At 56.6% G+C, this 25,342-nt stretch overlaps 1 protein-coding gene and 1 pseudogene across 10 annotated transcripts in view; one reads left to right on the top strand and one right to left on the bottom strand.

Annotated features, from left to right (window-relative positions):
- CTBP1 (C-terminal binding protein 1) overlaps positions 1-15,559 on the bottom strand; it is a 36,792-nt gene extending 21,233 nt beyond the window's left edge. For 2 of the 10 annotated variants that reach the window (XM_073012587.1, XM_073012593.1), the window contains exons 1-3: positions 14,677-14,892; positions 7,446-7,640; positions 4,171-4,325 (exon numbers count right to left, since the gene is read on the bottom strand). In XM_073012587.1, the coding sequence (XP_072868688.1) occupies positions 4,171-4,325; positions 7,446-7,452 (162 nt within the window). In that variant the 5' untranslated portion in view covers positions 7,453-7,640; positions 14,677-14,892. Of the gene's footprint in view, positions 1-4,170; positions 4,326-7,445; positions 7,641-7,771; positions 13,356-13,417; positions 13,442-14,077; positions 14,103-14,420; positions 14,493-14,676; positions 14,893-15,449 lie in introns of those variants that run through there. The other 8 variants (XM_073012585.1, XM_073012586.1, XM_073012588.1 and 5 more) reach the window with 7 other exon arrangements.
- Positions 15,560-15,895: 336 nt separating this feature from the next.
- Positions 15,896-22,603, top strand: LOC140710576 (DNA damage up-regulated protein-like; annotated as a pseudogene).
- The last annotated feature ends 2,739 nt before the right edge of the window (positions 22,604-25,342 follow it).

Genomic DNA, 25,342 nt, shown 5'->3' with positions numbered 1-25,342 from the left:
TGCTTCTGTGGGCAGTGAGCATCTGCAGTTGGGGGAGCTGCTGCCATTCCCGAATGGCTACCCCAGGGGCCCCAGAATTCACAGACTCCCCAGTTCTCAGCCCACACACCTGAAAAGCCACTGCCCGAGTCCTTGCGTCCTGCTGGGTGGGGCCGTCTCTGCTCCTCTGTCCTGTCCACTCTTGGTGGTACCAACACTGCCCAACTGATCTTCTAGACCTGAGAGTGGGTCCTGGGATCTGGACATGCACTGCGGGGGCCGCACTGCACCCAAGGCTCAGCTGGGCACTGGGCAGTCTGCCTGGAAACAGGCCCCAGTATACGGCATGGGGCATCCGTCCTCTTGCTCCTAGAAGCCACTGTGACCCGGTATTAAGGTCAGGGCCCACGGCAGCCTGTCTCTGCGCTGGCTGCCAGCAAGAGACCAAGGGGCTTGTCCCGCACTCCATCACCATGACAACGCCAGCCTGTGTGTTTTTCCCGGTCACCATGACAACGCCAGCCTGTGTGTTTTTCCCGGTCACCATGACAACGCCGGCTTGTGTGTTTTTCCCGGATTTCTATCACTTTGTTTCCTGCACCTCTGTCCGGCGGGGCTTTCTGGCGGCCTCCCTACCCCCAAGGCCGGGAGATGCTTGTCTTGCAGGAGTGTGACTGTCCAGCTGGCTGCAGGTCGTTGCGGACCACTGCGTCCTGTGCCCTCCCAGAGCTGCCCTGCCGCTCCAGGCCCCGCAGCCCACACTGGACGCAGCCTCCGGGCTCCAGGCCTTCCTTTTTCTTGCTCAGCAGTTTCATCAGATGTGCAGTGCCGGGCTGAAAACCCTTCTCCTACGGCAATTCCAAAGCAGGCGGGGGGTGCTGCGCTGAGTCTGTGTCCTCGTGGGTGACATCCCCCCACCCACAGTATCAGTAAAATCCTAATCCTGAACCTTAACAGCAGGGTGCCTCCCAGGCCCCGACATTCTTTCTGTTCTTCCTACGACCGCACTGACGGTATCACATTCTCTCCCTCCACGGCACTCAGACAGCAGCGACATCCAAACAGCTATGCGGGAAGTTTCTGCCCCAGGAGGCACAAATTCCTGACTAACAGTGACACATGAAGCAGGCGCTCGGTTTCCTCCCACGCCAAAGCCTGGAGACAGGTGGCCCGCGGCTCTCCACAGCCACGACGGTCCCTGCCTCCTGTCGTGTTGCTCCACGGTTCCCAACACGGCTCCACTCACGGTCCAAGGTGGCTACCCAGGCTCCGCCCATCACAGCTGGCTTCCAGCCAGCAGGGACAGGGAAGGGATGGCAGGGAGAGGCCCTGCTCCCCTCTGTGCTGGAGTTCAGTCCTTTGGCCACCCCTAGTGGCAAGAAAGCACGGGCAGCCAGCTCCTCCTGCAGGACCACACACTGTGAAACAGGGACTCGGCATCCAGGCAGCCCCTTCAGATTCCACACGGAGCCCCGGGAGGCTGTGGCTTCTCTTCCCATCTCTAGCTTCTGCCATTTCCCTGTGTCTTCACACTTCCTGTTTTTATTAGATTTTCACTCATATTTTTAATTTCAAGCTCTCCTAGTTCCTGGGGGCTCCTTTCTGCGGCGCCTGCTCTCCTTCTGGTTAGGGGCTGCTTCAGACCCCTCCGGGATGCCAGGACCGTTCCCAACACTCATCTCTTCCAAGAATCCAGCTGCGTCCCCGGGGATGGTTTTCTGTTTACCTTGTCCTCTCTCTGCCCTGGGCTGTGTAGTCTGGGTGGGGAGCAGGAAGTCTGTCTCACGCCAGGGCCCACGCCGGCCGGACCCCGACCACTGATTTGCATTTTATATGAACCTGGCAAGGCAGTTTGGGATCACTGCAATTCTCGAAAAACATCTGTTTTGCCTTAGTTTTCCAGTTCGTTGGCAAAACTTGTTTCAGTGTTGCTTACAATATTGAAAGTTTTCGACGAGCCTCTTTTTCATTCCTACGTGTATATCTTTAATACAAACAGTTTCCCAATGAGAAAACTGTACCTAACCAAGGGCATTGTCAAAACCAAGCTGGTGCCACATGACTCCCTCAGGTGTGCACCACGGGCAGTTCACCCACAGCCCCTTGCACGTGTGTGGACACACTCATGTGACGTACCCACACGCTGATTCCGGACACTGGCCCGCCGGCAGATCCCCCACCTGCACCCCGGGCAACTGTTTCCATCACGCTTACCCTGTCACCTGGGGATGAATAGATGATACAACGTGCACCCCTTGAAACCAGCTTCTTCACTCACCACTGCGCTGCCGAGATCACCCAGGGGTGGCAGGGACCCAGAGTTCACGCCTGTTGCTGAGGAGGACACTAAGGGAGGTGGCCAGTGTTTGCCTGGCCACTCACTCACTGAAGGGCAGCCTGCGGGATGGTCTTCTGGTTTGGGCTATGGTGAGTTAAGCTGCCAGGGAGCATGACGTACAGGTCTATGTGTGGACGCGCATCCGAGTCTCCGGGATAAAGGTGTGTGGCCGCTGGGCGTGGGGATGCGCCACATTCCGAGGCTCCGGGATAAAGGGCTGTGGCCACTGGGCATGTGGATACATGTTCCAAGTCTCCAGGATAAAGGTGTGTGGCCGCTGGGTGTGTGGATGCGGCACGTTCCGAGTCTCCGGGATAAAGGAGCGTGGCCGCTGGTCTGCATTACAAGCACACATCTAACCCCACGAGAAACCGTGAAGAATCTCCCAGAGCGAATGCCCCGGCAGAGCTCCGGGCAGATTATGCACATTTTTAACATCAGGTTGTCTTCTGTTCGTTTTGGAAATGCTTTTGCGGTCGTCATCATTTCCAGCCCCTTCCCTGTCTTGTTCTGAAGTTTCTGTGAGGGAGACCCTTCCTCATCTCGCCCTCTCCCGAGTTCCCGCGTTCCCTCCTTCCTTCCTGTCCACTGCTGCCCGGCCCGCTGGTAAACCCGCCCCTCAGTTCCCCCGTTCAGCTTCAGCATTTCTCAGATTCACATCTCATGTTCTCCCCTGACACTGCTACGCCCCGTTTCAGGGTCATCAGCTCTTCGTCGGGTGTCTGGCCCAGCCTCCCGGGGGCTGTGCTGGGGTGACTGGCCCATGGGCAGCACAGGGAGCTCCTATGGGCCCGCGCCGCTTCCCTGGCTGGTGGTTTTGTGCATCTCCTTGACTGCCTGGTCACCTCTGCTTGTCTCTGATGGACCCCGCGCCAGACGACGATTTCTAGAAATGACCTGAGGCCTGGGCTAACGCTGTCTTCCTCTAAAGGGGCCGTCCCATTTCCTCCTGCACCTGGGGTCGGCAGTGCGGGGTCCCTGAAAATCCATATTCAAGGTTTCTCAGACGTCAGCAGGCTGAGTGCCAACCGTGTGGCGAGTCAGAATCCAGGTCACCCTCACTCCAGGTGTCACCTTCCAGGCCATGGATATCCCGGCAGGGTCCCGCACCCAGCAAAGCCAAATTCAGCCTCTCAGCCACTTCTTCCTGAACAGCCAACGCCCCAGGCCAGAGTTGGCGAGGCTTGCCCGTTCCTGCAGGCTCCGGGCCTCTCCGGGTCGCGGCCTGGGCCTGGCCCTATCCCGTGAGCTCCTGTGGGTCCAGATTCTTCATCTGTCTTCAGGAAAAAGCTGCTCTGAATCACGGATCCCTGGCTACGACGAGCCGGACCGACCTAGCCCTCATCACGGAGGAGCCTGTGGAGCTCCTGAGCAAACATGAATCAGGAAAGCTGCCCAAAGGCTGCCCACTGCTGGACCACAGCCGGGTCGTGGGCAATGCCGAGACTGCTGCGCAACTGAGGCGGGGGGGAAGCACCTCACTCCACCCCCGCCACAAAAGGACCTGCTCCCTGGGAAAAACTGAAAATGAATCAAGAAGCCACAGGGAAACCCCGTGTCCACCCCCTGACGGGGCTCAGGGCAAACCCCGCGTCCACCTCCCGACGGGGCTCAGGGCAAACCCCACGTCCACCTCCCGACGGGGCTCAGGGCAAACCCCGCGTCTACCTCCCGACGGGGCTCAGGGCAAACCCCGCGTCCACCTCCCGATGGCGCGGGGCGACTGGGACAGAGGCCGCTCCTGCCCCAGTGGCACACAGACCCGCTTTGGCCTGGGCTTGCTGTGCTCCCGTCCCTCCCCACTCCCCTCCAGCATGTGGTTCTTCCAGCCCCACGCCAGCACGTGGTGGTACCTTCTCGTGGATCTCCTGCGTGGACTGCGCGTCGCAGAAGGCCACAGTGGCCACGTCCTTCAGGATGGGCATCTCCACTGTGCAGTCCCGGCCGTCCAGCAGTGCCACCAGGGGCCGCGGGTGCAGGGGCCCGTTCATGATTGGAGGTCGGACGCCTGCAAGACAGAGGCAAGTGCTCAGCTTCGCATCACTGCAGCCCTACGGCCACAGCCGACTCCACGCCACCCACCGTGCACGGGCCAACGAGGGCTGACGCCCAGGGGTTTTCTATCCTATACGTTTTGCTATTTGTAAAAAGTAAATTAAAAATCCACGGGAAAGACAGACTCGTGTGTGCTTCAGTTCACCGACTCGAGTGGACACAGACTGCAGACACCCACCACCATCCTCCTTGGGCGCCGGGCCTCCAAGACCCTCCCAGACTCTCCAAGGCCCCTCCGAGACCCCGAGACCCTCCCAGACTCTCTGAGATCCTCCCAGACCCTCTGCGACCTTCCCAGGCCCTCTGAGACCCTCCGAGGCACTTCGAGATCCTCCAAGACCCCCCAAGGAACCTCCAGACCCTCCCAGGGACTCCAAGACCCTCCCAGGCCCTCCGAGACCCATCAAGACACCTCCAGACCCTCCCAGGCCCTCCCAGACCCTCCGAGACCCCAGGGCAGCTCCGTGAGGCAGGGGGACAGGAGGGACCCGGACACTGGAGAACACAGATGGCAGCACGGGCCTTTGGGAACACGGTTGTCCCTTTCTTGCCTGGGCTACCGTGTGGCTGCCCGGAATCCCTGATGGGGACACCAATGTTTCATGTGGGACGCCCCCCACGCTCTGCCTGGCATCACTTCCATTTACAGATTTGAAAGGAAAAGAAACAGAGCAAGGGAAGAAAAGGGCTAAAACCTATTAAAGTCCACTCTGTACCCAACCTTCCCAGAACGAGATGATTAAAGATCATTAACATCCACTCCTTCTGCGTATGACACAACTAAACTTCACTGAGGCCAAGTGGAGAAATAAGGGCTCTGAGGCGTCACAGAAGCATGGCAGCGTCCAGGTACCACCCAACGGCCCCGTGCCGGGCAGAGAGCACCAGGCAGGGCCACCGTCAGGCCCATGGCAGCTGGGCAGAGGCAGAGCTGGGGCCAGGGCCCAGCCGGTCCACCCCTAAAGACCGGCCCCAGGAGACCAAGCAGCCTCCAGAACCGTTCGGCCAGCAGGAGGGGAGGTGCAGGACAGAACCAAGAAACAGTGACCCAGCAGGCCCCCAGTGGCCGCGGCCATAAGCACGCTCAGCCCAGTCTCCCGCCCCATCCACCTGCTGGTGAGTAGAGGCCGCCGAGCTGCCAGTATCCAGGAAGCAGGGAAGTGCCTCTTGGAACCCACGGCGAGAAAAGAAACGCTGGTGGACAGCCCAGGGATGCAGTGGGCCTGCAGGGGACAGGGCATGGGTCTCCACTGACCACCCCAAAGCCAAGGGCTCCCAGTACGGCTGGGCCCATGACCCTCCCACAAGGTCCTCACGCCCCAGCGTCCTCGGAGGAGCCACTGGCCATTCCGCCCACTTGCCTTCAAGACAGGAAAGGCACCAGGACCGGCCCAGATCCCGAGCATGGGGTCTGCACAGTCAAAACCGTGTCCTGGTTCACCTTTCCTTCATTCCCTCCGGACTGCAGCTGCTCACGAGCACCACAGGCAGCCGCCCAGCGACACTGCACACGGCCTCCCTCTGCACACGGCCTTCCTCCCCACTGCGCGTGGTGATTACTCCTCATGAGAGGAAAGGTTTATGTTGCTGTTTCTGAGTGAGTGGACAGACATCTGCTCTCAGCGTCCTTGGATTTCACTTCTGACAAGGAAGGCGTGGACACGCAGGACCACTGCAGACCACTCGGCTGTGTTGGAACTGACTGGGGGGACCCCCGTGTGCTGGAGGAGTGGGAGCCGGGTCCCTCAGTGGAATGGCCTGTGGGGACTCCCAGGTGCTGGGTGAGCGGGAACCGGGTCCGTCGTTGGAACTGCCTGTGGGGACTCCCGTGTGCTGGGTGAGTGGGAACAGTGTCCCCTGGTGGAACCGCCTGTGGGGACTCCCAGGTGCTGGGTGAGCGGGAACCGGGTCCCTCGTTGGAACTGCCTGTGGGGACTCCCGGGTGCTGGGTGAGTAGGAGCCGTGTCCCCTGGTGGAACTGCCTGGGGGGACTCCCAGGTGCTGGGTGAGCGGGAACCGGGTCCCTCATCAGAACGGCTTGGAGGGACTCCGGGTGCTGGGTGAGTAGGAACCGTGTCCCCTGATGGAACTGCCTGGTGGAACTCCTGTGTGCTGGAGGAGTGGGAACCGGGTCCCTCATCGCAACGGCCTGGGGGGACTCCCAGGTGCTGGGTAAGTGGGAACCGGGTCCCTCATCGGAACCGCCTGTGGGGACTCCCGGGTGCTGGGTGAGTGGGAGCCGTGTCCCCTGGTGGAACCGCCTGTGGGGACTCCCGTGTGTGGATGAGTGGGAACCAGGTCCCTCGTCGGAACTGCCTGTGGGGACTCCCAGGTGCTGGGTAAGTGGGAACCAGGTCCCTCGTCGGAACTGCCTGTGGGGACTCCCAGGTGCTGGGTGAGTGGGAGCTGGGTTCCTCAGCGGAACGGTGGGGAGGGAGGAGCAGGTGGAGACACGAGGCCCCATCAGGTTCAGGCACCCAAGGTGCCTCCTCACATCACCCACGAGCTGCCCCCGACCACCGTGCCAGCGTTCCCCTGGACAGCCCACCCATGCGGACGTGGGGACACTCAGGAGGCTTCACGTTCACACGGCCTGTGCTGAAGTAGGCTTTACAGCAATCCCCCAGCCCAAGGCTGTTTCCAGCCGCATGCACTTCCGGGCCAGAGAACACAGATCAACCATGAGGAACAGCTCCACCAGGGCCGCGGCCCTGCTCTTGGGCAGCCGGGTGGACACCTGAGATTTCCAGGGTTCCATGTGGGGCTCTGCCCTCCTGCTGGCGGCCTCCACCTGGAGGCCCTCCGTGCCTCTCGGACACTATCCGACAGAAACAGACAGCAGACAACACAGACAGGCCTGACAGCTGTGCTCTGCTGCCAGGTGTGCAGGAAGCCCTCCCTCGAGGGACGCCCGTCCTCGCCCAGAGCACACTTGGGGCCAGGTGGCAGCAGTCAGGCCCGACGCCTGCACAGCCCAGGACCCTCGACTTGATCCGAGGCAGTGCCTCCTCCACACGGTCGCAAAGAGACCGGCTGGCTTTGCCTGCCGCCGACGCCAGGAACTCCTACCAACCTGACATCTCTTAATATGGCCTCAGCTTCCACGACCATGAATTCGACTTTTCAAAGCTTTTTATCTTCAGGATCCCCAGGCAGAACCGCGTCCTGTCTCGGAGCCTCATCCCACGTCCTTAATTGTCTCGAGCCAAAGCGCTCAGGCTTCTGATCCACGGCAATCACTGAAGCCTGCGTCGGGGTCAAAGTCTTACTAAAAATCAAACACAAGAGACACATTAAAATGCCATCGAAGGTCCGACCAGAACTCACAGACTCCAGGGACCGCCTCAGAAGTGGACCTCACTGCATCTGCCACGCCCGGGGCTGCTGTCTGGGACCTACCTGGACTCGGGAGCCTGCTGCCAGCCAGGGGCCCCGGCTCCTGCCGCACACACGAGGGGCACTCACCCCGAGGTCGCAGTGCCAGGCCCGAGGCCGGGCCCCAGTGGCCCCTAGGCTGACTCTTGGGAACAGCCCCCCAGGGCTGCGGCCACCCCCACAGGCTCTAGCCGCACCCAGATGTCCCCAGTGTCCAAAAACCAGGGGGCGGAGGGCACAGGGTGTGTGCTATGGGCAGGGAAACTGCGGAAGGGCTCTGCCTCCTGTTCTGGAAGCTTCTATCTCATGTCACCGATTCCCCGGCCTCTGTGACCAGGCAAGGACGTGGAACTTCCCAGGAGCCACCGGGAGAGGAGCTGCTGGCTTTCCAGCATCCGGCCTGGTACTGCCTGCCCTGGGCCACGCCGGCTCCACCTCCGACCCTTGGTGCATCCCAGCGACATTCCCTCGATTCTCCCAAAAGCACGGCTCAGCTTTTCCTGACGGCTATGACCAGGGACTGGCGGGAAGCTGAGGGCATGAACTCTGATGGCTGAATGCACAGGGGCAGGGGGCACCTGAGGGGGCCAAGCCTTCCAGGAACGAAGCCCTGCAAGGTAGAGGGTGCTAGGAGTGCACACGATCGCCCAGCCCTCGGGAGGGTGTCACTGAGCCACCCACACCTGACCCCTGCTCTGGCATGAAGACACAGCACAGGCGCTGACCCCAACGTGCAGCTGACATCAGGCTAACCAGGACAGGAGCCAGCTACCACCAGCCCAGCAGCGTGGCAGGCATGGGCAGAGACGACTGCCTGCCAGGCCAGGAGGGGCCACTCAGCCAAGCCTAAGACCCTGGCGGTGCGCCGTAAGGCCAACCCCTGCCAAAGGCCTCGCAAACAAATCTCCGCCCCTCGATTCCCTCTGCAGGATTCAAACATACAGGCCGACCGCCTCCAGCTTCCAGAGACACCATCACAGGGGCTGAGGTGTAGCCCCACGCACACAGCTCCCATCCAGGGTCCCCAACACCACTCCTCGTGGCAGGTGCTGTATGGGGCTCCCGATGGAGGGCCCAAGAGCAACACTGTGGAGTGGGATCCCACTGCCTGCGTCTGGGCCCCCCATGACCTGCGCTGCAGCCTCCTGCCCTGAAGGCCAGATCCCCCTGTGGCACCCGGATCCTGCATAAAAACAGAAACTAAAAGGACAGGAGAAAACCACCTGAATGTCACACTTCACCCACGAACCAGCCTGGCCAGGGGGCAAAGCACCACGCCACCCACGCCCAGTCAAACTCTCAACACCAGCCAGTACTCATCAATACTGCCCACAGCACCACGGCGCCGGCCGCTGCTCCTGGAGGCTCATCAACACCCCTCAATACCACTCAATGCTTATCAACACTGGCCAGTATGTACCCACACCCGTGTCTCTGAGGAGGAAGCAGATGTGGGAAGGCCACCCCAGCCCTCCTGAAAGGACTCTGCAGTGAGGAGGCCATGAGCTCCCGAGCCGAGTAACCTGCGGCAGGACTCCTGTGGCCCTGCACTCCCTGGGGTGGCCCTGCCAGGGCCCCGTGCCACAGGGACCTCCTGTGGCTCCTTGTTCCAAGGCTGCCCCAGTTCAGGACAGACACCTGAGGCCCAGCACCTGGTTCTCCTCCAGGGGCCTGTCTCAGAAACAGCCCTGGGGCAGGTCTGCCCACCATCTGCACCATCCTGGGGCCACAGTTCACCCACAAAGCAGCCCCCTGCTGGGCCACACCTGCCCCACTGACAGCCAGCGTCCGAGTCCTGGAGCCGCCACCCAGGGTGACGCCGGAGGCCCTGGGCACCTCACGCCAGGGAGCTGACCTCCTACGGCCTTCCTGGCTGGCCGGTCAGGGTCAAAAGCTCCAGCTCTGTACCTCCCCCCCACGCTCCGAGGTGAAGGCACTCGGCTCCCAGAGGGGCCTGTGCTGTCCAAACCCAGGACCCACACTGCTTTTCCTCATCAAAAACTCACAGCCACACACGGCTCTCAGCACAGCAACACAAGGACAGTCTCCAGGTTCTCACCCTGCAGATGCCTAACCTTACATTATAAGAAAGCACTCAACAGACCCACGAGGGAAGTGAGTGCCGTGCACGTGGGACGCTTGCGCTAGCTTCCTATTTTCCTATAAAGCTAAGACTGTTCCAATATAAAAATACATTTTAAAGAAAATTCGGGTGAGGTGAGGGCAGCAGCCCCCAGGTTCTCTGGAGCCATCAAGTCCTGGGGTGGGGGCTGCACGGTGGCGGCCGGATGACCCCAGAACCTCTTGGCCACATGTCAACACCCTGTCTCTGGATACACATCACCAGCTGCTTGCTGGGTCCTCCCTCCTGTTGGCCGTGCCTGCCCACTCAGCCCTGAGCCACGTGTGTGCTGGGCATCAGTCCACTCTGGAGAGGGACCAGGGTTGCCCTGGCACACTGGGGGTCACCACGGGCTGGGACCTGCCCCCCCACCAGAGAGCCACAGTGGGTCTCTGGGCACTGGGGCTCCCAGGAAGTCCCAGGGGACCCCAAGATGTGCCAGGACCAAGCAGCTGCCCCCGTTCCTTCCCCAGCCTCGGCACCTGGTCCCCATCCCCGCTTGCTCAGACCCAGGCTCGGCAGCCACCAACCCTCCACGTGCCTCCACTGGCCAGCCCTGCTGGGCCAACTGGTCTGCTCCCCTCCCCCACAGCCTCTACCAGGACAGTGTGTCCCAAAAGCCCCTCCTCACCAACCTCATCTTCTTCCCCTCTCCACAGCAGCCCCTAAAGCCGCTGCCCAGGAAGGAGCTCCCCAACCACCAGAAGGGCACCCTCAGGCTGGGCGGTCTCACCGGCCCTCACCCTGCCCTGTCCCCGTAAGCCCTGATTACTCCGGGCTCAAGTGGCCATCTCATGACAAAGCTGTCCTGCCATAAGTCCCCAGAACAGCCATCTGGGCATTGGTGAGATGCCCCCCTTGGCTGTCCAGGCCTGGAGGCCCCTGTGCTGCCCAGCCAGGAGCTGACATGAACGAAGGCTGTGCACAGCCTGACCTGGAGCCTTCCGGTCCTGAGATACAGCCGCCTGCCACCCAGAGGGAACTGAGCCCCTGCCCTTCAACGGCAGAGAAGGCAGGCCCCCAAGAGGGACTACACAGCAGCGTGGAGCCACTGGGCTGAGAGCATGGGGCCACCAGAACCTCCCCCAGACAGACACTGCCCATCACCCACAGGCTGATACAGCGCTCCGCCGACGACAGCACCCCAGACAGACACCGCCCAAGTCATCCACGAGCCGTGACGGCACCTCCGACGGCAGCATCCCTGTGAGCCAGGAAGCCACCGTACTCCACAGGGCCTGCGGGGCCGCATCACAGCTCAGAGGACACAGCGTAGGGGCTGCGATCAAAGGCACGGATTTGCCAGCAAGATTCCTCTCTAGGACACCCGTGGAGCCGTACGTTTCCCTGTTTATTCAGGGAGCACATGCACGTGCCCTGTGAGCTCCAGGACTCCCAGAACACCACCTTCCTGGCTCCTACCACGAGTGGGGTACCAAGGCTACACTGTTCCTCTCCTTCTCAACAGGACACTCTACACACGACACCACTCGAGAGGCAGCCTCGGACGCCTCTGAGGCTCACGCCAGCCATGCAGACAGGGCAGCCCAGCAGCCCTCACACCACAGATGGGTGGCAGGTCAGGGTGACACGGGTGGCAGGGCAGGGTGGCATGGGCGGGCAGGGTGGCATAGGCAGGCAGGGTGGCATGGGCGGGCAGGGTGGCACAGGCAGGCAGGGTGGCATGGGCCACACCAGGCCTGGGGAGTTGATGGCGGTGCCAGGGGAGGGTGCAGAAGGGGCCTGGTCCCAACACCACCCACACCTCTCTCAGGGCTGTAGCCCCAACTCCTCCCCATCCAAACCAACCGGGCTTCCCTCAGGGCCAACCTCACTCTCCTTCAACGCACGTAAGAACTGGCACCGCCTGTTCTTGAGGCCTTGAGACAACTCAAGGTAAATGTTTGGCTTCACAAAAGGCCACCCAAGAGATTTCTGACTTTACAGGAAAAAAGTGAACGTTTCCTCGTGGGAGATACCACATGGAGTGTGTGGCTGGACGGGCTTCTGGAAGGGACGGTCAGTGACGCAGGTGGCATCTTGTGGGTTACCCCGACCCAGTGTGGGGGAGAGTAGTGGGCCCTGGCCACTGCAGCCGACAATGGAGGACCTGGGGGGCCAGACACTCCCAGCACAGAGCTCCTACCCACAACTACCAAAATCCAGTGACCACCAGAGGACCCCGGTACTCTGACCAGCGTTCCCTCGGGCGATGCAGTTCAACCACAGAACCCGGAGGACACCACCTGCTGCCTCCACCACCTCCTGGCCACCCCTGGGCCCTGAGCCAGGCCTGCACCGTCAGCACCACCCGGACGGAGCCCTCTCCAGCTCTGAGTGGAGTGGAAAACAAGAAGTCCTTCTAGAAGGAGAGTCACTCGGGTAAACACCTCACAGGGCACACGCCTTTGACTTGGGCACTGCGTGGGGAACGCCAGGGCACAGCCGGGCACAGAGCACTGCCTGAAGGGTTCTCAGCAACACTAGTGGTACCAGCCGTACGCCTCTTGGCTCAGGGACGCCACCATCAGCTCAGACCAGGTCACACTCTGGGGGCAGTGGCCACAGGAAGTTGAAAGGGCTAGTTACAGTCAGAGGAGAAAAACTGCCAGGCAAGCCAGGTGTGGCTGAACAGCCACCTCTGAGCCCCAAAGGAAGAGACTGGGCCTCTCGAGCCTGGGGCCCGTTTCCTGGAGAGCGTGACTACTTCTGTCCAGGGTTCCTCCAGAAAAAACTTATTAACAGTGACTGTTAACAGTGGCTGTCTGCTGGATAATGGAACCTTACACTACAAGCGTCCAAAGAGTGGGGGGCTCCCAGCCCTTGGAGGAGGCAGACAGGACCAGCCAGCACCTCCAATCCCCCCAGGACGTGGCTGGGGTCAGTTCTGCGCCAAGCCCACAGGACTGGGCCAAGGCTCATCCCACTCAGCAGACGGACAGGACCAGCCCAGTCCTGTGCACCCCGGGCCAAACCTCCCCTCCCCCACTGCCATGTTCTCAGGTTAATGACAAGTGTGTAGAAGGGAAGATCCTACTCACTGACATTCCCAACCACATGTCCACCTCTCAGAACTAACAGTTGCCCTGGTCAAAGCTGACAGGACGAAGTGCATGTTGCGGACATGGCAGACACCTCAAAAATGGCCAGGCAGGTGGACGAGGCACCCCGGGCAGTGAGCAGATGCAGCCCCCACTGCATGTCCCTCCCAGAGCTCTGCAGAGGACGCCAGCATGGAAACAGGTGCTCAGAGCTGGGCGACTGAATCACAGAGGGCAAAAAGCGTCTGCAGAGCTGACAGTGCCACCCAGGAGCCAAACCCAGACCCCAGAAGGAGGTGGCCAGGCCTGGGCAGGCAGGGGAGACCTGGTGCTGAGGCCCAGGGCAGAGCCACGCCCTACAAAGTTCCAGGACATAGAACGAGGGATCCCCAAACCACAGCTGTCATCCTCAGCTGCAATGGCAAATAGTTACCCTACGGTGCTGCCCCAACCCTGCCCCAAGCCCCAACCCTGCCCCAAGCCGCAGACGGGTACATAGACGCGCACAGGCCACGCGCTAGGAGCTCCGCAAGGACGCCCGCAGCGCGGGCCCAGCCACTAGCGCCGTTTTCTTCCCGAGGGACGTGTGCTCCCTGCCGAGCTCCTACAGAAACGGTGGAGAGGACTTGGTGGGGGGGTGCTTGGGCTCCACGGAGCACCCTGTGCACCCGCCGCCTCGGCCCTGGCTCCGGGCCCTCTAGCCCCAACTCTCAGGGTTTCACCTCCCCACTCAGGGCACCGGGAAGGGTGCGACCGCCTTCCCTTTTCCCCACTGGAAGGGAATTCTGTCCCGGCAATCACGGAGACTACAGCAAAAGGGGTCTGGCCCCGGCAGGGCTTCTGGACACCGGCGCCCTTGGAGGCCGCCAGAGAAGGCTCCAGCCTTGGCCCGGGGATCAGGCGCGCGGGCTCTGCCTTTGCAGCCGGGTAGAGGGAGAGAGAGGCACCGCGGAGCGGCCCGGGCCGGCCCAGGACGCGGGCGCTGCAAGATGGCGATGGCCGTGCGCCCGGCGTCCGCCCGTGCTCTCTGCTTCCGCGGCCGCAGCCGGCGAGGAAGGTGCCCCGGGACCCGGGCCGGCACAGGCAGGGGCAGGTGGGGGCGCCGGGCCGGGCCAGGACCTCGAGGAGTTCGCGGGAACGCAGACCCCCGGGGCCCTCCCGCGTCACCGCCGGGGGCTGCGCTTTGGGCCCGGTCTGAGGGCGGCGGCCTCCTCCACGGCCAGACCCGGCCCCCGGGCCCCGTCCCCTTCCCCCACAGCGCGCGACCGCGGTCGCCGGCGGCCTCAGGGCGGGAGGGGGCGCGCTCCCGCGAGTGGTCCGGGAACGCGCGCCCCAGGACACCCCTAGCTGCGCACGGCGCAGCTCCCTCCCCGGTCCCGCAGGCCCAGCCGCGGGGTCGTGACCGGGGACAGGGTAGCGGCTGGGGATCGGGACTCGGAGTGCCGTCCCGGGTCCCACGGGGCTGGGGTCGGTGGAGCAGCCTAGAGGCCCACGAGCCCCTTTGTGTCACCTGCGCGGGCCGCGGGCGGGGAGGGCACACGGCGGCGCTCGCTCACACGCAGCAGCCCGCGCATGCGCACGACCCTTGCTGCGGTACCGCCCCCGACTGCGGCCACGCGCGGACGACAGCGCGCACGCGCACTCGCACACAAAGCCGGCGGCCCGCGGGCGCGCGCTCGGCCCGCCCCCGCGCCCCCCCCCGCGCGGCCTCCGCCCCGCCCCGCCCCCGCCCGCGGCCGGAAACGCGCGCGCGCGCGCGGCCTTACCGAGCGGCAGGCCCTTGTTGAGCAAGTGCGAGCTGCCCATCGAGAGGCGCGAGCGGCCGCGGGCCCCGACCACTCCGGCGCGCTGCGCCGCCGCGAGTCCGGCGCGTGGGGCGGCCTCAGTGCCGTCCGCTGCTCCGCCCGCCCGCCTGCGCCTGGCCGCCGCCGTGCCGAGCCTCCGCCGCGCCGCTGAGCCGCGCTCCGACGACCGCGCGGGCGGGGACACGGCGGCGCGCGCGGGCGGGGCCTCGCGGTTGGTCTCCTGGTTCCCGGCGCGGGCGGCGCACGGACTCACGCGGGCGGCTCAGGACCCGCCCGGCCGGGCGCGGCTGCGGGGCGGGGCGGGGCGGGAGCCTGGCGGGAAGCTCGCGGGGGCTGCAGCCCGGCGGAGGCCCGAGGCCCGGTGTTCCGCACGTTCTAAACCGCCTGTCCCCGAGGAAGGCGGGCAGGGTCGGGCCGGGCTCACCACCGCTGGCGGGAGCGCCGCCCGCCCCGAGGCCCCCTGCGGGACGGCGCCGGGCCCGGAAGCCGAGGCAGGGTCGCCCACGTCAGCGCCCGGCACGGACCCGAACGTAAATGGCGCTCCTCTGCGCAGCGGCCGCCCTGCTCCCTTCCCGCCCCGCCAGCCGCCGCCCTCCCGCGCTCGCTCCTGGCCCCGCGGCCTGGCCCGTGCACCTCCGAAGAGCTTGTCCTTGCGGTGCCGCTGTCCCCGGGGCTGGCCAGGGGCACCGAGGCCGCGGGTTCCCCCCATCGCCCCCACCCGGGCCCTGATTTACCGTTCAAGAGCCGGCCGCACATGGGGCCCCGAGAGGAGAAGCACGGCCGCCCCAGTGCGTCCCCAGCCGCGGGGGATGGAGGGGCCGCGTCCTGCCCGGCCCAGCGCGCTGTCCCCGGCCCGGGAAGTTCAGGGCTGGAGAACCCCCTTCTCGACCCCGTTTCTCCTTTAACAAGAGTAGGGTTTGTAGCCAACCAACGTCCAGGCAGCTCAGCTCTGCTTCTGCGCGCTGCTGGAGACGCCTCGACCCGGGAGGGCCCGAAAGTCCCTTCTGGGAGAGGCCGCACCGGGCCTGCTCACCCAGGGGCTGCCCCTGCAGACTCTCCCGAGGGGCCCAGAGATATTCCTCGCGCCGCGAGTGGACGCTTCCATCCACCCCGTGGGGAGGGCCTCTGCGCCTGGCTACTCTGAGCACACTGGAATGATCAGATAGTTGCATAATTTGAGAAACCACAGCCTGGAGACGGAATGATACAGACTCCTATCCGAGAGACACCTGCTCTAGTTTCGCTGTGGTCCGTGAGGACGCGTCCTAGGCTGCCCTGAGAAGCCCATGTCTGCCCTTCCAGGCCTGGGAAGACCTCTGACCCCACTGACAGTGCTGGGCCCTCAGTCGGGCCTGCCATGCCTACCACTTTCTGTTCTAAGACCGGGCTGCCCAGCTGTGGCCTGGAGGAAACCTGGCAGGTGTCACCAGAGCTTTGGGGAGGGTGGGGCCTTGTCAGGGAAGCCCAGTGGGAGTCATGAAGGAGGGAACACGTGTGGAGCCCTTGTAGGGGGAGGGGCAGCCCTGCAGAGATCTAAGAAAATTCCAGAAAAATGAGCAGCAACCTCCAAGGCCAGACATAGGTGCAGGGGACAAGGGGTCGCAGATGGAGGGGCCTAGGTGAGGCTGCCGGGAAGGGACGATGTGGTTGGTGGAGTGCACAGGCAGGGACCTCACTGGACTTTCCTATCTGCTCGGCATGGACAGGCAGCCCAGGAGAAGGCAGCAGGGACATGCCACCCCCTCTTTCCCCAAGGAAGCTGGGGACAGACGGGTCCCAGGCACTCCATCCTCTGCAGCAGGTCAGGTTGTGATTTACTGGGCGTTGGTGAATAAAATGGAGAGGCTTCTGGGGAGAAATTCCTGGCTCCCACGTGGACTGGCAGAGCTCAACAGGCAGCCACGTGGCTGAGTGTCCAGCAAACATCACATAAGGCTTTGGGTCCTGTAGGTGAGGCTGCCCTGAGCAGCAAGCTCAGTCCAGAAGAGCAGTTCCTCTCCAGGATCCATTTTCTGCGCACTTTTATGTCCAGTGTAGCTGGAGCAGAGCTCGCTGGAATTCCACAGGCAACTAAGAACGGAGAGGGATGCATGCCAGCCAGGGATCCGTTGTCTTCCCCATCAGCACGCCCCATGGCCTCCGTCTGCACAGTGTCCCTCTGCACAACTTGTCAGTGCGTTATCACGACTCTTATTTGGCCCTGGCCTGTCCCACTGTCCTGGCTTGTTCCAAGTGCTTCCTTCTCCAGCTGTGGTTCTGGCTGCAGAGCTGTCTGCTCCCCACGTTGGGCAACTCCAGCCAAGATTCCTACACCCAAATGTGACCGTGTTGCTCACAAAGAAGCCTCAGCTTTGTGTGCACCCAGCTGTGTGCACAGCTTGTCCCAACCCCAGTGGGTGCTGCGTGCCTCTCCCACCTCCAGTCCTTGCCATGATGAGCAGATGACCACCGCCCTCCAGGGTCAGTGTTTGGCTGCTCTTGTGCCTGCCCACCTGCCTCCCTGTGCCTGGGCCTGTCATGTGCCTGCACACAGGAGGGTCTCGTGGCGTTTGCCCTACACGGATGGGCTGTCCTAGGAGCTGCTGGAGAGTCACCTTGGTGGGGATGCCAGAGGCCTGGCACCAGGTTCCCCCTGGCCAGCCTTCATTCCCACACGGGGTATTTTTGTCCATCACGTGGGACAACCTAGGATTGGGGGAAAACTCAGTACACTCTGAAGAAGCGTCAGCATTTTGGATGGACGAATGCTGCTTCATGTGACTCCAGGTCAATGGACTATATTATTCAACTTGGGTATTTATGAGTGCTCCTGTGTACCAGCCACGTGTGAAAGAAAAACTCCAAGTTACCTGACACCAGGACAAACCAGGTAGATCACTGCGTCTGGTTCCTCCTCTTTCTGCTAACTCTCCTGGACCACTGTTCTGATTTCTGGCACAGAGTCGGGGGCGAGCTCATCAGTACCCAGAGCGTCTGGTGTGCAGCCAAAGGCCCCCATTTTATAAGTCGGTGTGTTCCGTATCACACTCAAGACAAGGGCCACCCTATTACTTCACATACCTCAAATACAAAAAGTGCCTGGGAACGTTGATGAGGTGTTAAAGGAAACCACTGGTGTTGTCAGTCATGTACACACAGAAAAAAGTCATTTTTATTTATTTATTTATTTTGAGACAGAGTTTCGCTCTTGTTGCCCAGGCTGGAGTGCAATAGTGCAATCTCAGCTCACTACAACCTCAGCCTCCCGGGTTCAAGTGATTCTCCTGTCTCAGCCTCCCGAGTAGCTGGAATTGTAGAACACCCATCACCACGCCCAGCTAATTTTATGTATTTTTAGTAGAGATGGGGTTTCACTGTGTTGGTCAGGCTGGTCTCAAACTCCTGACCCTCAGGTGATCCACCCGCCTCAGCCTCCCAAAGTGCTGAGATTATAGGCGTGAGCCACTGCACCCTGCCAAAAACAACCAAGAAATTTTTAACAATAAAATGACCAACAAGTAAACTTGAAACAAAAATGGACAAATATCTAAAATATTTTAAAATGTATATATTTTAATTGGCAAATAATCGTATATATTTATTGTTTACAACTTGTTTTAAAATATGTATACATTGTGGAATGGCTAAATCAAGTTAATTAACATGCACTAACTCACATACTTGTTTTTTGGTGTGGTGAGAACACTTAAAATCTACTCTCAGCAATTTTCCAGCACACGGTATATTGTTACTAACTATAGTCATCATGTCCTACTATAGATCCCTAGAACATATTCCTCCAATGTAACTGAAATGTATCCCTTGACCAACATCACTGCCCAGCCCCAGCGCCAGATAAACACCATTCTACCCTCTGCTTCTGTGAGTTCAGCTTTTCTAGATTTCACCTGTAAGTGAGATCATGCAGCATTTGTCTTTCTGTGCCTGGGTTTTTCACATAACGCCCTGGTTCATCCATATTGTCATATATGGCAGCATTGTCTTCCTTTTTAAGGCTGACTGGTGTACTATTACGTATACATACCACATTGTCTACCTAAAATACTTTTAATACAATTGCTGAAAACTGCCACATAACTTGTATAACTGCTATAAGGGCTTGGTTTTCAGCCATAAGATGGGAAGAGAAATAACATCTACCTTGCAGGATGACTGCAAGCTGTAAAGTGCCACAAAGCCCAGGGGAGCCCAGAACCACCACTGCAGGACAGGTCCTCTGGAAGCAGACAGACCTGCCTTGTTACTTTAGCCCTCCAGAGTCCAGTTTAGCCAGTGATGAAATGAGTACGAAAGAACACCTTTCTTGTAGGATTGCAAAATGATACAGAGCATGTCTTCATCCATTCTGTGCTGCTATAACAAACTACTACAGAGTGAGTAATTTATAGTTTACAGACGCTTGTTGGCTTATGGTTCTGGAGGCTGGGCAGTTCAACCTCAAGGGGCTGCATCTGGTGAGGGCCTTCTTGTTGCACCTTCACATCACAGAATAGCAGAAGGGCAAAGAGAGAGAGAAAGAAAAGGGTGCTGAACGCACCCTTTTATAAGAAGCCCACTCCCATTATAACAGCACCAGCCCATTCAGGAGGGCAAAGCTCTTGTGGCTGAATTGCCTCTCAGAGGTTCCTCTCAGATGATCTTAAGATCATCACAATGACAATCAAACTTCAATATGAATTTTGGAGGGGACAATTATTCAAACCAGAGCAGAGAGGGACGGCAAATGTTCTGAAAACAAGCCTAGAAATTGATCTTAGAAATAGTGCAAAAGTAGATTTCCACTTCTGTCTTTACCTGTGATGGTCTAACCCCAAAAGCCTCCCAGAACAGAACTTGTGAACACAAGATAGAGATGACAAACTTTTGATGCACAGCCGAGCTCACAAGGAGGTCAGGGATGTGACAGGAACCAGAGACAAACAGAAGACTGAAAACCAGGTCTTGAAGTGTGATAGCCAAAGGGGAGTAGCCCGGGAGAATGTTGGTCTGGAGCCTCGGGATTTAAGTCTCCACACTCACATGGGAAAGGAGATGAGGCCTCCCTGGACACGTGAATCGGGAACTGGAACAAGGGCACTCAAAGGGCTACACCCTCAGGAGAGATGTGAACAAATGTGCCCACAGAAATAGGATGAAAATAGGAAGAAAATAGGATGGTTCTGTGTTTGCCTGCCTGTTGTGGTTCTGTGAGACAGAAACAGTTTTGTTGAAAATTGATAATCAGGACTCAGAGTCTCATTAGACTTCAGGTATTGAATTTTTCTTTTTTGAGACAGGGTCTAGCTGTGTTGCCCACGCTGGTTTTGAACTCCTGGGCCCAAGTGATCCTCCTACTTTGGCCTCCCAAAGTGCTGGGATTATAGGAATGAGCTACCGTGCCCAGCCTAGGTATCAAATTTTCACAGGTTTCACAGTTCAGGCCTTACCACCCCTGCAGCAAATAACTTGATATAAAACCTGGGCCCAAGCCAGTAAGACCCTTGATGCCCATGACAGAAGCAGGCACAGTGATAGAAGCAAAATCACATAGACATTCTCAATCTAGCCCCCTCCGATTCCTACCCATAAAACCCACTGAAGATGAATTTACAATCATAAAGTACAATACATGCAAAGAAAGAACCACATGAGGGAAGTCAACAGATGTGTGAAAGCAGGAACGGACTCCCCCACCAAAGGTCTTCAGAAGGTGAATCGAGCAAAAAAGAGAACATTAATTAAACATGTTTAACATGGTTAAGAATTACAGTAATAAAAGAAGTAAATGAGGCTGGGCGCGGTGGCTCACGCCTGTAATCCCAGCACTTTGGGAGGCCAAGGTGGGTGGATCACCTGAGGTTGGGAGTTCAAGACCAGCCTGACCAACAAGGAGAAACCCCATCTCCACTAAAAATACAAAATTAGCTGGGCGTGGTGGCGTATGCCTGTAATCCCAGCTACTCGGGAGGCCGAGACAGGAGAATTGCTTGAACCCGGGAGGCGGAGGTTGTGGTGAGCCGAGATTGTGCCATTGTACTCCAGCCTAGGCAACAAGAGCGAAACTCCATCTCAAAAAAAAAAAGTACATGAACAAGAATACGATTGCAAGGGAATGGGGGAAGAATAGGCAGTTTTGAAGAACTAAATGGAATATCTAGAACGGAAAACCATACTTGCTAAAATTAACTCAATGAGTGAGTTAAAAAGCAATTTAGACCCAGCTGAAAGCTGAATTTGTGATATATGCAGAAATTACTTCTGGTGTGAGGCAGAGCATGATGACAGAATGAGGGGATCCCAAACATCTTTGAGAGTTCCATTCTGAATGATTAGAAGAATGAGGAAGCAACAGTATTTAAAAAGATAATGACAAGAAAGTTCTATACTTCATGAAAAATGTGAATCCTAAGATTCAGGAACACTGTGAGACTTGAACTGGGGGAAAAAAAATGAAACTACACTTCTACATTTAGGAGTAAAACTACAGAATACAAAAGACAAGAAAAAAATTTAAAGTGAAAAAGAAAACCACTCAGATTACACCAAAAGCAGTTATCATGAAAGCAGCCTTATCAATTACAATGATAAAAGCCAAGCAATAGTCAAATATCTATTTTTTTAAAGTCTCAAGATAAAATAAGTAGTAACACAGGATTCTATACATAGCATTATTTGTTATCTATTGGGGCATAATAAAATTCCCCAAAACTTTGCAGCTTAAGAAACATTCAGTATCTCACCATTTCCATGAGTCAGGAATCCAGGCATGGCTTGAGTCCTCTGCATATTGGCTTCTCACTAGACTGCAATTAGGACAATGGCACAGCATCTGTGGTCCCATCCGAAGGCCTGCCTGGGGAAGTCTGCATCTGAGCTTACTCTTCATGGGCTGTTGGGCAGAGGGGCCCTAAGCTCCCAGCCATGTAGGCTCTCCCATGGAGCAGCTTCTCTCAACAAAGCACGCCTGACAAGAGGACAACACACAGTCTTCTAGGAAGAAGAAAGCCACAATCTTTTTTTAAAAAAGCAAAGCAGGCCGGGCGCGGTGGCTCACGCCTGTAATCCTAGCACTTTGGGAGGCCGAGGTGGGCGGATCACAAGGTCAGGAGATCAAGACCACGGTGAAACCCTGTCTCTACTAAAAAATACAAAAAATGAGCCGGGCGCAGTGGCGGGCGCCTGTAGTCCCAGCTACTCGGGAGGCTGAGGCAGGAGAATGGCGTGAACCCGGGAGGCGGAGCTTTCAGTGAGCCAGGATCGCGCCACTGCACTCCAGCTTGGGCGACAGAGCGAGACTCCGTCTCAAAAAAAATAAATAAATAAATAAAAATTAAAAAAAAATAAAAAAGCAAAGCAATATTTGTGTAATTGCCACTTGGTTTGAAAAGTGGAACACTGTGTCAAAAACCCCTCCAAAGCCCCACCAGTAACTGCCCTCCTCCTTCTCCCCAGTGCAACGACTGCCTTCACTTCTTTTTTTCAACTTTTAAAGTTTGTGGTAAAATGCATATAACTTAAAATTACAACCTTAATCATTTTAAGTGTACAGTTTGGTGGTGTTAAATACACTTGTGATGTGCAACCATCACCACCATGCATCTGTGTAGAACTCTTCCCATCTTGCAAAACTGAAACTGTCTCCATTAAACAATAATTCCTCATTTCCCTTCCCCTGGCCCTGGTACCCACCATTCTACTTTCTGTTTCTATAATTTTGACTAGTCTAACCACCTCATTTAAGTGGAATTCTGTAGTAGTTGTATTTTTGGCAACTGGCTTATTTCACTTAGCACAGTGTCCTCAAGATTCATCCATGTTGCAGCCTGTGTCAGAATCTCATCCCTTTCTTCGTTTGTTTTGTTTTTTTTTTTTGAGACAGAGTCTCGCTCCGTTGCCCAGGCTGGAGTGCAGTGGCACGATCTCGGCTCACTGCAACCTCTGCCTCCCAGGTTCAACCAGTTCTCTGCCTCAGCCTCCTGAGTAGCTGGGATTACAGGCGGGTGCCACCATGCCCGGCTAATTTTTTGTATTTCTTTTTAGTCGAGATGGGGTGAATCTCATCCCTTTTAAAGGCTAAATAGTACCCCATTGTTTATACCACATTCTGCTTATTCATTTATCCATCAATGGGCACTTGGGTTGTGATATGGTTTGGCTGTGTCCCCACCCAAATCTCATCTTGAATTTTGGTTCCCACAATTCCCACGTGTTATGGGAGGGACCCAGTGGGAAGTAATTGAATCATGAGGGCAGGTCTTTCCCATGCTGTTCTCATGATGGTGGATAAGTCTCATGAGATCTGATGGTTTTACAAAGGGGAGTTTTCCTGCACAAGTTTTCTTCTCTCGTCTGCCGCCATGTGAGATGTGCATTTCACCTTCTGCCATGATTGTGAGGTCTCCCCAGACACGTGGAACTGAGTCCATTAAAACTCTTTTTCCTTGTAAATTACCCAGTCTTGCATATGTCTTTATCAGCAGCATGAAAATGGACTAATACAGGTTGCTTCCATGTTTTAGCTATTGTGAATAATGCTGCTATGAACACGTGCATACAAATATCTCTTTGAGACCCTGCTTTCAATTCTTTGGGGTGTATGTGCAGAAATTCAGTTGCTGGGTAATTCTACTTTTAATTTTTTGAGGAACCACCATACTGTTTTCCATCATGGATGTACCATTTCACATTCCCAGCAATGGTGCAGAAGGGTTCCAGTTTCTCCACATCCTCACCAACACTTATTATTTTCTGGAATTTTTGTGTGTTTTTTGTTTGCTTGTTTGTTTTATTTTTATTTTTTTATTTTTTATTTTTTGTTGTTGAGACGGAGTCTCGCTCTGTCGCCCAGGCTGGAGTGCAGTGGCAGGATCTCGGCTCACTGCAAGCTCTGCCTCCCGAGTTCACGCCATTCTCCTGCCTCGGCCTCCCGAGTAGCTGGGACTACAGACGCTCGCCACCTTGCCCGGCTATTTTTTTGTATTTTTTACTAGAGACGGGGTTTCACCGGGTTAGCCAGGATGGTCTTGATCTCCTGACCTCGTGATCCGCCCGTCTCGGCCTCCCAAAGTGCTGGGATTACAGGCTTGAGCCACCGCGCCCGGCCTTGTTTTATTAATATAGTAACCAACTTAATGGTGTCAGCTGGTATATCATTGCAGTTTTGTTTTGTTATTTTGTTTTTAAGACAGGGTCTCACTCTGTTGCTCATGCTGAAGTATAAGTGGTGCAATCATAGCTTACTGCAGACTTGACCTCCTGGGCTCCAGTGATCCTCCTGCCTCGATCTCCTGAGTAGCTGGAAATACAGGCATACACCACCATGCCTGGCTAATTAAAAAAATTTTTTTTTAGAGACATGACGGGGGTCTATGTTGTGCAGGCTGATCTTGAACTGGGCTCAAGCAATCCCTCAGCCTCTCCAAGTGCTGGGATTACAGGTGTGAGCCATTATACCCTAGCCTCATTGTAGTTTAGATATGCATTTGCCTATTGAATGGCGATGTCATTTTTTATATGCATATTGCCCATATGAGTACTTATTTAGAGAAATGTCTATTCAAGTCATGTGTCTATTTTTGAATCAGCTTGTTGTTTCGTTGTAGAGTTTTAGGAGTTTTCTACATATTAAGGATACTAATTCCTCATCACATATGCAACTTGCAACTATTTTCTCCCATCTAGCAAGCTGCCTGTTTACTCTGTTCACATTGTCTTTTGCCCGTGCTTTTGTTGTCATATCCAAGAAATCATTGCCAAATCCAAAGTTGTATAGCTTTGTCTTATTGTTTTTTAGAGTTTTACAGTTTTAGGTGGTACATTTAGGTCTCTGTAGTTTGTATATGGTGTGAGGCAAAAGGTCCAACTTTATTCTTTTGTAAATTAATGTCCTGTTTTCCCAACACTGCTTGTCAAAAAGACTATTCTTTTCCCCACTGAACAGTCTCAGCACCTTGTCAAAGATTATTTGACCATATATGTGAAGGTTTATTTCTGAACTCTGTGTTCTATTTCATTGACCTATGTGTCTCTCTCTGTGCCAGTGTGGTACTGGCATAAAGACAGACATGTACGTCCAGGGTACCACACTGGCATGAAGACAGACTGTAGATTACTGTATTCTTCATTATAGCTTTGTAGCAAGTTTACCAGATTACTAAATTATTGATTACTGTAGCTTTGTAGTAAGTTTTGAAATCAGGAAGTGTGAGTCCTCTAACCTTCTTTTCTTTCAACATTGCTTTTGCTATTTGGGATCCCTTGAGGTTCTACATGAGTTTTAGGATGGGTTTTTCCATTTCTGAGAAAGAAAGGCTTTGTGGTTTTGATGGGATTAAATTAAATCTATAGATCACTTTGAGTACTATTGACATCTTCCAATCCATGAACATGGGATGTGTTTTCATTTATTTATGTCTTCTTTAATTTCTTACCGCAACTTTTTTGTAGTTGTCAGTACAGAAATCTTTCACCTCCTTGGTTAAGCTAATTCCTAAATATTTTATTTTTTTGCTGCTACTGTAAGTAGAATTGTTTTCATAATTTCCTTTTCAAACTGTTCACTGTTAAGTTAGCATGAACAATGTATTGACTTTGTATCCTGCTACTTAGCTGTTTTCACTTATTAGTTCATTTATTTTTCATGCCTAAT

The sequence above is a fragment of the Chlorocebus sabaeus genome, chromosome 27, assembly GCF_047675955.1.
Source record: "Chlorocebus sabaeus isolate Y175 chromosome 27, mChlSab1.0.hap1, whole genome shotgun sequence".
NCBI lineage: Eukaryota > Metazoa > Chordata > Mammalia > Primates > Cercopithecidae > Chlorocebus > Chlorocebus sabaeus.
Note: the sequence above shows the minus strand (reverse complement) of the source record. Positions and strands in the feature narration are given on the sequence as shown.